The 16,116-nt window shown below is 46.3% G+C and overlaps 1 protein-coding gene across 2 annotated transcripts; it reads left to right on the top strand.

Moving 5' to 3' along the window:
- The first annotated feature begins 579 nt into the window (after positions 1–579).
- Positions 580–14,094, top strand: UBAC1 (UBA domain containing 1). Of its 2 annotated transcripts, none has more exons than XM_083875823.1 (10): positions 580–791; positions 5,188–5,308; positions 5,526–5,599; positions 6,324–6,431; positions 6,992–7,109; positions 7,727–7,835; positions 9,020–9,251; positions 10,460–10,546; positions 11,232–11,370; positions 13,650–14,094. In XM_083875823.1, exons 1-10 carry the CDS (start codon positions 654–656, stop codon positions 13,763–13,765), a joined length of 1,242 nt encoding a protein of 413 aa, XP_083731949.1. In that variant the 5' UTR covers positions 580–653; the 3' UTR covers positions 13,766–14,094. The 2 variants fall into 2 exon arrangements, with proteins under 2 accessions (XP_083731949.1, XP_083731950.1); XM_083875824.1 differs by having other exon boundaries at positions 581–791; positions 7,007–7,109.
- Positions 14,095–16,116: the final 2,022 nt, after the last annotated feature.

Below are 16,116 nucleotides of genomic sequence, written 5' to 3'. Positions count from 1 at the left end.
TGTCCCCGCGGTGTCCGCGACCCCTCAGCCCCACCCGGGCCCCCACAGGGACCCCCCTCAGCCCCGCGGGGCGGAACTACAACTCCCGGCGTGCACCGGGCGGCGCCGCAGTCCCAGCGCGCACCGGGCGGGGCAGAGAAACCGCGATCCCACAATGCACCGGAGCAAGTCCATGTTAACTGCGGCGCAGAGGAGCCGTTGATAAACGGTCTTAAACGTCATTAAACGCCATTAAGTGTCGTTAATAGTTTATTGAGGGTTTATTAAAGGTTCATTAAAGATTGAAAATCTCAACTGCCCGCCCAGGGGCGTGAAGGGGGTGGGTTTCCTACGCCTTCACTTCCGGAGGAGCCCGCCGGGGTAGAACTACATCTCCCAGCATGCCCCGCCGGTGCCCAGCATTTCCGTTTCCGACCGCGGCGGGAGCGCCGCCGTGTCCCCGGAGGGACGGCGGGGCCCGGGCGGTGACACCGGCGGTGACAGCGGGCAGGGCCGGGCCGGGCACAGCCACCGCCGCGCTCCCCGCGCCGCCCGGGCCGGGCCGCCGCTCCCCCGGGCCGGGCGGGGTCACCTTCATGGGCGGGCGGGAGCTGCCCGGGGCCTGCTGAGGCGGCGGCGGCGGGGGCGGAGCGCCGGCACCGGGACCGGGGGCGATGTTCGTGCAGGAGGAGAAGATCTTTGCGGGGAAGGTGCTGAGGCTCCATGTGTGCACCATGGAGGGCGCCGAGTGGCTGGAGGAGGTGCCCGAGGACACCACGGTGGAGAAGCTCAAGGAGCGGTGCCTGAAGCACGTAAGGAGCGGGGACCGGGACCGGGCTGAGCCTCCGGGAACGCCCAAAACTCTGCGGGGCTGGGGCTGGAAACCGTCAGGGACCGAGGGAACGACCCGAATTAACAGTCCGGGGGAAGGGAGAACTGTCCCGTGAGGAAAACTGATTTTTCCAACGCCCTGTAAATGGCTTTAATAAGGAAATCAGGGGGGAAATCAGCTCAGGTGAAGAGGTGTCTTTGTGTCCTGGTGTGCTCTGTCTGCTTCCCTCCCCGAATTACATGAAACTGCTCCATATGGAAATAAAACTCCCTTTTGGAGAGTTTTGTGTGTTGGTGAAGGAGGATTTGGGCAGAAATCCCTTGGTAACGTTTGGTTACAGAGTGTGGGGTGTGTTCTGCAGCGGTGTCAGGGATCCCCAGCTCCTGCCCGTGCTCTGGGAGCTGCTGGCTGTGAGTTGGGTTCCAGCCTGGTTTGTTTCTGTGTCTGAACAAAGAAGGCAGGCAGGAACTGAGGAGGAGAAATCACCTGTTTTGTTAAAACCTTCATGCAGCCTCACCCTGTGCTGGCACTGGAACAACTGAGGTGTGTTTGGGGGAGATAAAACCTCTTCTAACACTTTCCCTGTGCTTTAAACAACAAGATCTTGATGGAGGTGGTCAGAGGCTCGCTGTGTGGAAGGGGAAACGTGCCCAAAGCAGGGCCCAGGCTGTGGGAGCAGAGCAGAACACACTCTGGGGTGTCAGAGCTCTGGTGCTCTCAGCCCCGGGAGGGTTTGGGAGCCCGGGCACAGCTGGGATTTGCTGTCCTGAGTGACAGCAGCGAGTGACCCGTGGCCAGGGGCCTGGGGCCAGCACAGCCCAGCCTGGCAGCTGCTCTCCTGACCTGCTGCATTTCTTCCCGAGGGACTGGGACTCTGGAGCCCCAACTCCTCCCTCTGGGAGCACAGCTCACTAAAACACCTTTAATGGTGACTTTAAAGTCTTGCAAAGACTTTTTTTTTTTTTGCATCAAACCTGCTAATAGGAGAAGATTCCTGTGATTTGTTAACCCTTAACTCCCGTTTGAAAGGTTAAAGGTTTTATTTCCTGGATGAAATAAAGGTGCCCAGGAACCCTTCCAGTACAGGAACAGGGAGACAGGGATGGGGTTTTACAGGATGAGGGATAATGGCTTCACATTGACAAAGAGCAGGTTTAGAGACAATTTGATAGCTCAGGGTGATATTTGATTTCAATCTCTGCTGCTTTGTGCAAAAATCCATCCTGGGGTGGATTTCCATAACCATAATGGATGATAAATAGTTTATGGAGGGGGAAAATAGACCTGGAAGAATCATGGCTCCTGCTCATGGACTGAATCTTGATAACACCTTGAGATAATCTCTGCAGGCACCTTTTCCAAGAGACTGATGATTATGTTCCCAAAAGTCTCTGAAGTCATTCTTTCAGGAAGCAGATGGACAGGCTTGTGACAGGCTGCAGCTGGGGAAGTGGCCACTTTTCCCTCCATAACCTTCAAATACTGGCTGATCTCTGAAGTGCCACTCTTGATGTCTTTATTTCCCCCAAATTTGATGTTTTGGGGTCTTTAGTTAGACCAAGAAATAAACCTCTCCCATTGGTTTTTCCCCTTACCTGAAACATTTGTTTAAAGAGATGGTTTAAACCACCCAAGTTTAATAGGAGGGAGTTTCAGGGCTATTTTCAAATGTTTCTGTTATTAAAACAAAACAAAACAAAACAAAACAAAACAAAACAAAACAAAACAAAAAAAAAAAAAAAAAAAAAGCTTTTTTTATTTTAAAACAAACAAAGCCTTGTGGTTTACCAGGGTTCCAAGCTTTGCAAGAGGTGTTTGGCATCACCAGGGCTTAGGATTTCAGCAGTTGCTCGGGCACCTGTGACAAATGTTTGTCCCCTGCTGGGCAGAGCAGCCTGCTGGGAACTCCAGAATTAAAAAGAAAAGGTGAGAATGAGTAAAGGCACTGCTAGTCAGCTGGTTTTTTCTATCTGCAAGGCATTTAAAATGTGAAGATAAGGCAAGTGTTTCACTCAGCAGCCTCTTTGGTGTCTGTAGTACCCCATTATTCTCTGCACTTGTTATTAAAGTGGGAGGAAGAACAGGGAAATAAGAATTGGTATCCACAGAACTTTAAGGTTTTTTGCTTAAACTTCTATCTGATTGGTTTTATAATCAATTACTGCCCACATTTATTATGTGGTTGTCCCCACATACTCTTTTATATGGAAATGGAAATAGGGCTGTGTGTCCACCCCAAACACCCCTCTGAGCTGCCCTTTCCAGCTCCTCTTTCCCTCAGGATGTGGAACAGGAATGTTCTGAGCTTGCAGAGATGTTCCACTGCTGTCCCCAGGCGTTTTGGGCACCTTATCAGATCCATTACAGGAGGTGCTCCCAGCTGCTAATGTGTTCTTTGGCCTCGGTTCAGCACTTCATGAGCTGGAAGGTTCCTGAGAAGCTCCTGTTAGACAGAGCAGGGCTCAGATATCCTCACCTCAATCTCACTGAGGCATCAGAAACAAACTCAGAGGTTCAGGTGAGGGGCTAGAATCTGTGTTGGAAGCAAGAGTGTTTTGTTTGGACAGAGAGCAGAGAGCTGAGCTTTGCATCAGCTGCAGTCAGCAGAAAGGTGATGAGGGGCTGAAAAGACTCCTTTGCAGGAGGCTGGTGATGAGCAGCACTAAATGCTCCACCAAAATTAGGGATTTCAGTGGGATTTCTGGGATTTCAGAGCCATTCCTGAGAAGCTCCTGTTAGACAGAGCAGGGCTCAGACTGTCTCACCTCAATCTCACTGAGGCATCAGAACCAAATCCAAAGGTTCAGGTGAGGGGCTGGAATCTGTGTTGGAAATGAGTGTTTTGTTTGGACAGACAGCAGGGAGCTGAGTTTTCCATCAGCTGCAGTGAGCAGGAAAGGTGAAGAGGAACTAAAAAGACTCCTTTGCAGGAGGCTGGTGATGAGCAGCTCTAAATGCTCCACCAAAATTAGGGATTTCAGTGGGATTTCTGGGATTTCAGAGCCATTCCTGAGAAGCTCCTGTTAGACAGAGCAGGGCTCAGATATCCTCACCTCAATCTCACTGAGGCATCAGAACCAAACACAGAGGTTCAGGTGAGGGGCTGGAATTTGTGTTGGAAACGAGTGTTTTGTTTGGGCAAACAGCAGAGAGCTGAGCTTTCCATCAGTTGCAGTGAGCAGGAAAGGTGATGAGGGGCTGAAAAGGCTCCTTTGCAGGAGCTGGTGATGAGCAGCACTAAATGCTCCACCAAAATTAGGGATTTCAGTGGGATTTCTGGCAGTGGCTCTGTTGCACAAAAGGTGAACACTCTCCTCTGCAGACATGATGGAAGTGGCTTGGTAGAAACATTTAGAAGTGTTATTAAAAGGTGTTTGCTGTGAGCAGAGCAGGCGAGGTCAGTATGAAGTGTCGTGTTTTGTGGTGAGAACAGCAGCAGCAATTTCAGGTTGTTATTTCTAATTTTGCCTTGCTGGAATTGCGAGCACTTTGCTTTCTTTTTTGCACTCAAACAAATTAGAAGCCTCTAGATGCACTGATGGAATAATGTTCCTGAAATCTTTCACTGAGCATCTGGAGCCACTCTGGTGTGAGGAGGAGGCAGCTCAAGGCCTGTGTGAGCACTCTTTTTTTAGGATTTGAACTGATTTCCTGGTGAATTAATTGACATGCAGTTTGGAATTGCAATAAGGGAATGAGCACAAAAAAAAAAAAAAAATCCATTGTATTCTGATTATTTATGGTTGGGAGGAAAAGCTGTGAATGGAACTTTAGTTCAGCCCTTTCAGCAGGAACCCAGGTTAGGGCTCCAGCAGCCAAATCTGTTTATTTCAGCCTGAAACAGGGTGCAGAAACTGTCCAGTTTAAGGTCAGATAAACCAAAATCACTGCTGGCAGTGCCTTGTTTACTCTGAGAGTAAATAATAATTATGAGGTGAAGCAGGGAGTGTCCTGTTTGGACACTCCAAATGAGAACATGCATCATTCCAGCCTTACTTCCTGTAAAGCACTGCTGCTCTTGGTGGATTTGCATTTTTCCTTTGTGAAACCAATTGCTGCTCACCAGGAATGAGGGACCAGATCAGAATTACCATAGCAGTGGATCCTGGAGCATCCTTGCTCTGCTCCAAATCTCCAACACTTCCAGAATTTAGTGTGAGAGAGATGTCCTGAGAAAGCAGAAATCCACTCACACAGGCACAAATCAAACCTCATATTCTTTAACAAAATGCTTTATGTGCGCTGACCTCTGGCTTAAGCTCTTGAGAAGCCAGGAAATGATGCACAGTTTGTATGTGGAGAATCCTGAGAGCCAAGTGGTTCACGAGGAGCCTCATTTCTCCCTTCTGATCCGCAGTATTTATTGTCTCCTGCAGTGTGTTCCTGGCAGCTTGGAGGATCCCAAAACTGTGACACATCATAAGCTGATCCATGCTACTTCTGAGAAGGTGCTGACAGACACCAAAACAGTGTTGGAGGAGAACATTCAGGACAGAGGTGAGTTTGTCTGGGTTTGAGATTGTCAAGCAGGAGCTCAGGTTTCATCTGGGAGATTCAAAACATTTTGAAGATTTTTCTCTCTGCTTTGACATTGGAAGCTAAATAAATGGAACTAACACAAAATTCACCTGCAGGAGCAGTTGAATTGGAGGGGTATCTTGCAGGAGGTGCCCTCCCAGCCCCTCTAACCCCTGGCAATGTCCTTCTCTCACAGATGTGTTGCTGCTGGTCAAGAAGCGAGCGCCGATGCTGCTCCCCAAGATGGCAGATGTGGTTGCAGAGGAGAAGGTGAGTCTGAAGCACTTTGGATTAACTGATTTATTGATGGGATGTGGAAGGGTTAATGTGATGTACTCTCTTTGGAGAGGCAGATGCTGCCAGTTAAATTCTACAGGAATTGCTTCCTATTTCTTCCACACTTAGAGGAGGCTGATTTTGCATTTTTAGCTGTCATTCTGTGAACATTTGCCTTAAAATAAGACACACAGATACACTCTGTGAAAATGTTATAGATTTGATCTTTGAACAAATGTCTAACAACTAAAATACAGTTCAGCAAATGCCTTAGTTTGTTAGAAAACCCAAAGAAATATGTTGTCTTGCTGTCAGGTTGTGTTCTGCCTTTAGCTGTGTGTGGCTTGTCACCCTGTAACCAGCTTCTAGAGCTGGAATGTTGCCCCTCACTGTTTTATTTTGTTTTATTGGAGTCGTTCCTGAGGGTCAGGATGGTGTTTATGCACGTTGATGTATCACATAAACTCAGAGGCCTCCAAGTTCTCTGGGATACATCACTGTCCCTCTTTATGCTGGAATTTCCCTGCATGTTTGGATGTAAGGACTGAAGGTGGGGCAGCCCAACAGGCCCAGCTGAGCTCTGTAATTGCAGGGTGACCCTGGAGCTGTTAATCCATGACATTACAAGTGACAGTAAGTGGGGAGGGAAATGAAACTCTGTGCTGTGTTCTCTGTGGCTAATGGGTTATGAAACCTGCTCCTGTTCCCTTTCCTGCAGAGGAAGCAGGAGCAGAAGGCTCCTGACAAGGATGCCATCCTCAAAGCCACTGCCAACCTGCCTGCCCGCAGCGCCGACCGCACCGTCACCCACCACAACATGAGGGATGTAAGTCCTGCGTCTGCTTTAACTCACCAACATCCAAACAGACTGCTTGATGTTTATGTGCTAAGTGTTCTCTGAATGCAGTTCTCTTTTCTCTACAACAGAAATTCAGATGTCTGTAATGTGTGTTAAGTAGTTTAAGGTTTAGACAGAGCTCATGGTATTTAGTGACCATAAAATATCGTCCTAAATTATGATTTAAAGTGGTTTTTTTGTGCTTGGAAAAAGCCTCAGAGCATATTCAAGATCTGGCAAATGTGAAGTTATGGGGTTTTATCTCTTCAGTCTTAAATAATTTAGGAGTTTCCTGGGGTTTATTTCCTTTCCTTGACCACTGTCCTTGGGGTGTGGCATAAATAAAACGACATTTCTGCCCAGGAGCTTTTGCTTCCTTGTAACACTTCACGGGAAGGTGTCAGACCTCCTGAGAGACTAAACAATGAAAATAAAGCCCTAATAAAGCAACTTTGTGTACAGAGGGCCAGGCTGCTGCTGTGTTACTAACAATAGATACATTAAGATTCACTGATGGCTGGTAACTTCATGTCTAAATACTTTGACAGTTTCCTTTCTTGCAGTTCCAGACAGAGCTCCGGAAGATTTTAGTGTCTCTCATAGAAGTTGCACAGAAATTGCTAGCACTGAACCCTGATGCAGTTGAACTATTTAAGAAGGCAAATGGTATGAACATAACTTTAATTCCTAGTTCAATCCTGGGAATTTGTTTTAGGAGTGTAGGAATGGGCTCAGAGTGAAGTTCAGGCACTGATGTGGCAGCAAAGCTGCTGAAAACTTTGTGGCAAAAATTTCACCTTGTGGATAAAAGTCATGGATATAAAAGGTCCCTTTGGGATGGGTGAGAAGTTCCATTTAAAAATTATTAGTAGGGGTGGTAAGGAATAGCTGAAAATTCACAAGGATGTAGTAAAATGAGGAGAAATGGTGGCTGTTGGTCGGGTTGGTGGGAAATGCTACAGCCAAATCCAGCCTAATTTCTAGAGAAGTGCTTAATAGGCCTTCAGTGAATCTCATATATTTAACTGTGTGGGAACCCCATAGTCATGTGAGAGTTAGTGGCCTTTTGTTTGAGATCTTGAACACATCTGGACAAAGTCTTTGTCCTGGAAGAATCAATCTGAGCTGGAGCGAGCTGAGTGCAGCAAATTACATGATGAGGTGGCAAACTGGGGGCAGAAACAAAAGGAGGGATGGGAGAGAGAATGGGGGTTGAACTTAACACATGCCATTCCATTGACAGAGGGGTTTATGTGAGCTGTGTTTTGTTTGTGTGTGTGCAGCCATGCTGGATGAGGATGAGGAGGACAGGGTGGACGAGATCGCGCTGCGCCAGCTCACCGAGATGGGCTTCCCTGAGAGCAGAGCTGTCAAAGCCCTCCGCCTGAACCAGTGAGTGTTCCAGTCCCTGCCTGCCACTCATTGCTCCTGCTTTAACACACATTCACAGCTTTTTTGTCTCCTTTTATGGGTCACCTCAGTCGAGGTTGGAGAAGGAGCTCCAGGAAGTGCTGCCTCAGGCACAGTGCAGGTGGCTCAGGGAAGGGGGATCAGGGCTGGATGTGTTCTGCAACGTCTGTGGGTCACAGGACTGCCACTGCTTCCAAGTATAAAACTCACTTTCTCTTCAGCTTTCAAAGTCAGATTTTACAGAGGAAAGGGCAAACTTAGCCCATCCACACTGGCCTTTCTGCTGTAGAAATATACTTTGTGCTGATCTTTAAAAAATTCCAAGAATATTGTGAAGTCCAGAGAGCAGCTGCAGTAAAATAGGAGATTATGTAGTTCTTCTCATGTCCCAAGAGCAGCCAGCTGTACTGCCTCACTCCTCAGAGGGGTTTGTTAGGCCATTCTTGGTGATAGAGTCCACAACATATTCCAGTCACACTTTTCCAGTACTTCAGGAAGACTTTCTTGCTGTCCTGCAGCTTCATGTTGTAACAGAAAAGCCAAATAGGCAAAGGCTTTCCCTTCCATGAATATGCAATAATTCCTGTGTGCCAAATGGAATTACTGGGAGGATTACTGCAATTACTGCAATTCCTTGCACTGTTATCTTTGCTTTTCCCTTTTTACCTGTTGGGAAGAGGTGTTTGGGAACTCAGAGAATCCCTTAGCTGGAGCAGTTACACTGCACAGCAAGTGGTGGTGTCACACCATGGTGTTCTACTCCCTCTCCCTGAGGAACAGAGCCCTTGGCACTTGAGATGTGGCCCAAGTGCAAATTGGAACATGCTTTGTTGGCAGTTCTGTCCACACTTGCAAACAGCCAGTGCTTCTTTGAGGAAAAAAGCAGATGCTGCAGACAGTGAGGTGACTCCCTCAGAAATGCCTTTTAAAATCTGGGTTGCATGTCCGAGCTGGACTGGGAGCCTCTCTTTTCCCAGATTCAGAGACAGTTGTGGATGCCCAGAGAACTGAGGTGCTCTGAGATTCGCTCCAAAACTTTATTTATGGGTTTTCAGGTACTAATTAACCTGGAGGTGCATCCACCACAGGAATAAAGGAAATGAGAATAAGTGAAAGCACGTGGAGCTCTGGTGTCACATCATGGCACTGTTCCCTGTGTTTTCCAGCATGTCGGTGACCCAGGCCATGGAGTGGTTGATAGAACACGCCGATGACCCTTCTGTGGATGCTCCTCTGCCAGGTCAGGCTCCTGCAGAAGCCCCAGCTGAAGGTGCTGCCTCGTCTGCTGAGGCAGCTGCAGGTCCCAGCTCAGAGGAGGGCGGGGAGGAGGCCAAGGATGAGCTGACGGAAATCTTCAAGAAGATCCGGAGGAAAAGAGAGTTTCGTCCAGACCCACGGGTGGGTGCTGCTTATCCCCCGGGGAGCTGATGGGACTGGGAGGGGATTCGTGGGCACCATGAAACCCAAATAAATGTTTAGTTAATAAATGAAATGGGACCTCTGAGTAGATGGGTATTGTGCTGCTGGCTTGGCAGTATTTCAGTGGAGGTGTTTAAATTCAGGGATTTTACCTCAGGAATGCACTAGTGTCTGGGATAGCAGGATCTTCATGAAAGGCACTGTTACTTCTGCACCTGGAAACTCTCTGAGGAGACTTAAGTGAGCTCCAGACCCCTGGCATTGCTTTTTCATTGCAGCCTGGGAAGGAAGGGTGGCAGGACAGGAGTAGATCCTTTGGCTGTAGAAAAGGTTGGATGAGGCTCAGAAAACCCTGGACTAGTGCAAAGCATCTCTGCTCCTGGCTGGAAGTTGGAACTGGATGATCTCTAAGGTCCCTTCCAACCCAAACCATTCCATGATTCTATGGAAAGGCCAGGAGAACATTATTGTTTTAGAGAACAAGGAAAGGTACCACCAGCAGATTGAAATCTTACAGCACGGACAGAGGCTGCCCTTTTTGCACAACACAACAATACCTGCAGTGGGAATGTGTTGTTCTCCCACTGGGAACACACCAGGAGGGTCTCTGTGACATCTGGCACCTTGGGATAACAACTGGCTGTTCTGACATTTGGGTTAAGAGCTGAAAATGCATTTGGTGGCCTCGGTACAATTTCTAAACAATGAAACATTCTTGTACCATTATCTGAGTATGTTTGTCTGAATACATCACACTCACCAGCAGTGTAATAAATCTGGAAGTGAAATTAAATGGGGTGAATAGAACCACAAATGCACATCAAGGCTGGTCTGCCAGTGAGATATGAACAAGAGCTTTGTGACAGGAGTTCCAATATGAGGGTTTTTTCCCTCATTTTCCTTCTGTTTTTTTACCCCAGGTACACTTGCTCTTTGCCTTGCATTCAGCTTCCAGTGTTGAGGGTAGGAACTACCTCCACTCCTAAGATTTTTTTTCTTCTTCCATAATAAAGACACTTGATATAGAATTTTTGAAAACTGTCAATAAAATTACTGAGTGCTCTGCATATGGAAATAATGAGAGGGTTCCACCACACATAAAGCTTTGCATGGAAGGTGAAGGGATCTGATTGTTCCCATTTCTGTTGTAAATGTAACATTTATGGAGCTGTGGGGTTCTTCTCTAGGCTGTCATTGCCCTGATGGAGATGGGATTTGATGAAAAGGAGGTGGTGGATGCACTCAGAGTGAACAACAACCAGCAAAACGCAGCCGTGAGTACAATGAGTACAACATTCCTGCTCCAAGGGTCTGTCCCACTGGTGCTTGTCATCCTTCAACTGGATCATGTTCTAATCTGTCATAAAGAAAACTCCTCCTGAAGATTCAGGAGCACAAATTCTCCTCCTTGAAATTGGATACACAACTGGAATGACTACAAAGGGTTTGGACTCCTCAGGGGAGCTCGGGGTCTGTGTGGCTGAGGCTGGGTTTTCAAAAAGCTTTTGAGAAACTCCCTCAGCACAGTCTGCAAAATAGATTGTCCTGTCATGAGGAAAGAGAAGGTGTTCCCAAGGATAGGGACTGGTTTAGGACAGGAATAAATGATCCAGGATAGATTCAAGCCATGCAGTGTGTAAACTACCATTTAGCAGCAATGCTTCCACAGTTTCTGGAATCAGAGAACAGGAAGTTTTTCCAAGATTGATTAGTCCCCTGCTATAAATTAAGGAAAATTTTGTGGACACAGCTGGCAGCCAGGGAATCCTCTCTTCAGTATCCAGTGTTGGAGAGAGGATATTGGGTTGGATGGTACAAATGAATGTGTGAAAGGAAATGTACAGCTCAGGCTTTAACTGGGAGAGGGAAAAGTATTTTTAAAATGCTACATTAGCAAAACTTTTGAGTAGAGACACTTTGGTTCTAATGAAATCTGATGTTCATGCTGATTTCTTTCAGTGTGAGTGGCTGCTGGGAGACAGAAAACCTTCTCCAGAGGACTTAGATAAGGGCATTGACACCAACAGCCCTCTCTTCCAAGCCATCTTAGAAAACCCAGTGGTACAATTAGGGCTCACCAACCCTAAAACTCTACTAGGTAAGTCCTGTGTGGGTTCCTGCTGGATTTGCCAGGAAATCAAAGCAGAGATGATGATGGCAGCCCCCTTTGGGGGATTAAGGCAGCTCTGGAGCCTTTTCCTCACTTGCAGCAGCTCTGCTGTTTGTTTGCTTCATCCTGCAGCTCAGCTGAAGCCAGAGCAGGCCTTGGGGCTGTCCCAGGAGGGACTCTAATTCCCCAGGATTACACTTGCTGAACTCAGACCTTTAATAGCTGCTGGCTGCAATGCTTTTGTGGATTTAGGAGACCTTTTGTGTGCTCCCTTTGGCCACGGGGGGAAAAATCAGGAATGTCTGTCTAGAACTCTGATTATTTCACAGAGAAAACAAGGCTGTCTCCTGCTGTGCAGCTCCCTGTGTGTGGGGCCTGATCACTGAGACAGAAGGGAGCTTGTGGAAAGGTATCCAAACAAGAAGGCTGAGCTCAGGCTTTGCCTGTCAAAATGGGGATAAAATGGGAAAACACCCTTCCCCTTGCTTGGGTTTGAGCTCTGTGGTAAAGTCTGTGTGCTCAGGGGCAGAAAGGCTGTGGGCACAGCATGTGCCCAGCTGAGGAGCCTGACAGAGCCTCAAATCCCTGAGGAATTGCTCTTTTTGGCAACACAGAACAATGACTGGCTCTGTCATGTGGATATAAAAAGTTTTGCGTTTGATCTTTGGCTTCAAAACTTATTGGGAGCAGTGCTTTTAAATAAAGGCTGTGTGCACAGCTCATTCAAGAGAGGCCTTTAAAAATACTACTTTAAATGTAATTACGAGAGTTTGCAAGTCTTTAAATAATTCAAGAGCAGAACCTTCCCACTCTTGATTTCTGAACAAATGGTCTCTTCATTTCCAACAGGGGTTCCACACTGCAGCTCAGAATATAAATAGAAAATGAAATGCCATTATAGGAGCTTGTGGAGCTTGGATGAACATCAGAGAATATATTCCTGATGATACATCTGCAAATTGCTTATGTCACAGGATTTAATAATGAGGGTTTGCATTTAATGAATTCCTTACAGAATATCGATAAATCTTTAGTTTTAAGCTTGTGAGTCTGTGTAAAAGAAAATAGTTCAAGTGCTGAAAGGGGAGATCTGGATTTTATTTTGGGCTTTCCTGGAGGCAAGTTGCATGACCTTGAGCAAGGTATTAATGAGGAGCCTTTCAGAGGTGCTGGGCACTTCCAGCTCCCATTAATGGCACTTGAGCTTTGTGCACTGACACTCCTGGGAAAATTAACCCTGACCTTGGGCCAGGCTCTTACAACACTGACATTTTGGTGACTGTGCAGCTGCTTTTTTTGTCCCATTCTGTGATGACTGGCTCCAAACGTCCAGGAGTCCAGCTCAGTGGCTGTCAAAGGGCTTAGATCAGTGCCTGGCCCATTCCTGTGCCAGATTTGCAGCTCAGCTCTTGCTGTCTGGTTCCTTCAGCATGAGTAGAAGAGTCGAAACTAGAAACAGTAAAAGAAAACAACAAAAAGGCAAACAAACAGCAAAGCTCATTGTAAAGACAGAATATTAATTAAATATTTGGACCACTGTTCCTGCTCAGAAATGGAGGTAATTTTTCTGCACACCCAACCTTTCCCCTTCTGCCTCCCTGACATCCCTCTCCAGACACCAGGAAGGAGGAACAGGATGCTGCTGCTTCCCTGGTGGCTTCAGGAGCCTCCATTAAAATATAAAATTGCAGAGATTTGGAGGCTTAAGGGGCTGCGCTTGTGCTGGCTCTGTGCAGCCTTTGGCACATCTGCTGCTGCTTCTGCTGGCTTGATTTCCTCTCCAGAGGATCCAAAGGACAGCACAGGGAACAGGCAAAGGGTGACTGGGCTTTCCATGAACTGTCAGGAAAAAAAAAAGGAGATTGGTGCAAGAAATCCAGGCTGGGATATGGGAACAGCTTTGATCAGAAGAGTGGGAGCTGCAGGAGAGGGTCCAGGAATGGATAAATGTTGTGCCATGATCCTGGAGACTGAGGCCTGGACACATTTGTTAAGGCTTTACTTTTTCAACCCCACGTCCTTGAGGTTTTGTGGGCTGGCCTGTAATCCAGGCTGAGTATTTAATCATTGTCTGCAGTGAATTTAGTGCTGAGAAAAGAGGAAAGCACAGAGCCTGTGGCATCATCCCAGGCTGTGGACCCTTGGGAATGCACAACGTGCATCCCCACCATTTCTGGGCACTCCCTTTGAGCTGCAGCTATTTCCCACTATCCTGAAACCTCCCAAACATTGAAGGACTAACACTTTCAATCCCTATTTCTTGGCAGCCTTCGAGGATATGCTTGAAAACCCCTTGAACAGCACTCAGTGGATGAACGATCCCGAAACGGGGCCAGTGATGTTACAGATCTCCCGAATCTTCCAGACGCTGAATCGCACGTAGAGAGGGAACTGCCAGTGCACTGTGCCACTTCCCCCTGCCCCTCACTCCCTCTCCACCTCCACTCGAGGGTGCCTGGATGGTTGGGAAGGGGTGGAAGGAAGGGAGGGAGGGAAGGGGGGAGATCCTGGCTGGAGGGGGTCTCTCACCACAAGAGCTTTCGTAGTTACGGCCAACAGGAGTGAGTTGCCTTTGTGGATTTTAGTGTTAGTGGAAGAGGTTTGAGGATTTGTTTATGTTTTCAGGTATTAGGTTTAAAATAAAGTATATATGTAAAAAAAAAAAATAGGAAAAAGGTTTTGTGGAAACGCTTAAGAATCTGATTGTGGGAAAGAAATATTGCTCGTTCAAAAGGCCTGTGACAGTTTTTCTGGCCAGTTTTGCTAGGATCTGGCTGGTGTTTACAAAAGGTCACTGACCACTAGCATAGGATATTAATCATCTCCGTACAGTATTAATTTATGGCTTTTATCAAATTGCAAAAAATTGCTTTTTAAGAAAAAAAAATTGATTCTTAGGAAATGTTTTTTAAAAGCCCAAATCTTGGGAGGGCAAGCACATTTCTATCCAAGCTTGTCTATCTGGCATTCTAATTTAAGCAGAATCATTCAGAGATGGAATTCTAATAAATAGCATTACTTTTTCCTATTTATTTGCTGCGTTAGTGTTGTTGCAGTCCCACTGGGGTTGTACTTGCAGGAGCTTCTCTGTCAGGTACCAGAAAGGTGCAGGATCTCTTTCACCACAGAATTCACCACATCAAGACTTGGATTCCCAAGTGGCTGCAATTCCTGGGCTCACACTCTGCCATATCCCATTGCAAGGAGGGATATGTTCACATACTGGGTTTTTTTTCCCCCATTTTTTATGTGCACAGTTTTGGCAAGAGGCTTGTTGGGGTTTTATTCTGTTTACAAAAAAAAAAAAAAAAAAAAAAAAAAAAAAAAAAAAAAAGGCAGCTGAATTGCATGGGGGGGTTGTTGGTGTTCTGTAAAGCAGCAGAACCACACAGGTTTTTATCTTGTTTAAGGTATTTAAAGCATGCTTGAAATTGCAATCTTTGAGTTAGAAGTGGGTTTTCTTTATACTTATTTTTACCATGGTCATACCAAGAATGTCAGGCTGGGTCTTTCCTATTTTGCCTGAAGATTGACTTGAGATTTCAGAGAGGAATTCTGAGCTATTAAGAGCAGAACTCACTGTGAATATCCAGCTGGTGTTTATGACTGGGCTCTGCAGGTGTTACTTTTTTAGCAGGCTGCTAAAAAAAGGGGGTTTATTTTCAACTTAGTGAAACATGATTGACATCTGTCATCATCCCTGCCTTGCCTTGTGCTTCACAGCCTTTCAGGAAAGGCAGAAGAGGCAAATCTTACAGAAAAATCAGGTGGAGACCCTGTCCTTAAACAGCACAAAGGTGTCCTGTCAAACAGGGAGCTCCTCTGCAAGTCACCTCTGAGGTGTGGGAGGGATTTATTTGCAGTTGGAGTTTTTTCCAACAAAAATGCAGCAAGATGCAACCCGAAACCCTGCAACAAGTTTTGGCCTGAACTTGGCATCTGCTCTGTGCTGTTATGCAGCTGAGGCAATGAAGTTGCCAATTTCTCATAATTAATATGAAGGGTGGGGAAATCAAAACAGCCTGAGATTTTATCTTGTCTTACTATCCCAGGATTCTTTTATTCTTTTTTTTTATTTTGTAATTTCATATTAAGCTTTACAGTTGATGACTGCAGAAATATTTACTTCTACATTTAGAAATTCCAAGCTTTATAGAGATGCTTCTTCTGTTCAAATTGGACAGTAAAACACCATTTTTGTGGGCTCTTGCTAAGAATAGACTGACAACATGACATGAAATTATAACCTTGTCATATAACTAAAGCCAGGAGCCTGATCCTGCACCCCAGTGAGCTCAGCACAGCTACTCAACAGTGACTGTGACTGAATATTGTGGTCTTATAAAAGGTTGGGGTTTTTTTTGTTTTTGTTTTGTTTTGTTTTGTTTTGTTTTGTTTTGTTTTGTTTTTTTTTCTTACTCCTGAAGCTTTTTGCCTAATAATACCAGAGGACCCTTTTACTTGAAGCTCTTAAATGTCAGAGAGAAATGTCCTTCTTTACAGTCAGGATCTGGTTAATATTCCTTTTAATGAGTGTTTTTAGAAGGCAAAGTTGGGAAAAAACTACCCTGTAGTTTGGTGGGAGGTTTTTTGGCTTCTGAATGGATAAGGAGAGGTTCAGACTTAGCAAACAGATCCTTTGGTGCAGTTGTGGCCCTTGAAGAATGTCAAGGCTTGGGAAATGCTGGATTTGATTTCAGGAGTCTGGGGTTGGACTGTGCAGCTCAGAGGGAT

Source organism: Zosterops lateralis, assembly GCF_965231275.1.
Source record: "Zosterops lateralis genome assembly, chromosome: 20".
NCBI classification, from domain to species: domain Eukaryota; kingdom Metazoa; phylum Chordata; class Aves; order Passeriformes; family Zosteropidae; genus Zosterops; species Zosterops lateralis.
This window is presented reverse-complemented; position numbering and strand designations above follow the sequence as displayed.

What these genes read in the sequence shown, in the direction of transcription:
- UBAC1 (XM_083875823.1), top strand. Translation starts at nt 654, where the DNA reads ATGTTCGTGCAGGAGGAGAAGATCTTTGCGGGGAAGGTGCTGAGGCTC. An exon ending in AAAGCCCTCCGCCTGAACCA is followed by an intron (nt 7,836 to 9,019) that starts GTGAGTGTTCCA and finishes TGTGTTTTCCAG; the next exon opens with CATGTCGGTGACCCAGGCCA. An exon ending in AGTTTCGTCCAGACCCACGG is followed by an intron (nt 9,252 to 10,459) that starts GTGGGTGCTGCT and finishes GTTCTTCTCTAG; the next exon opens with GCTGTCATTGCCCTGATGGA.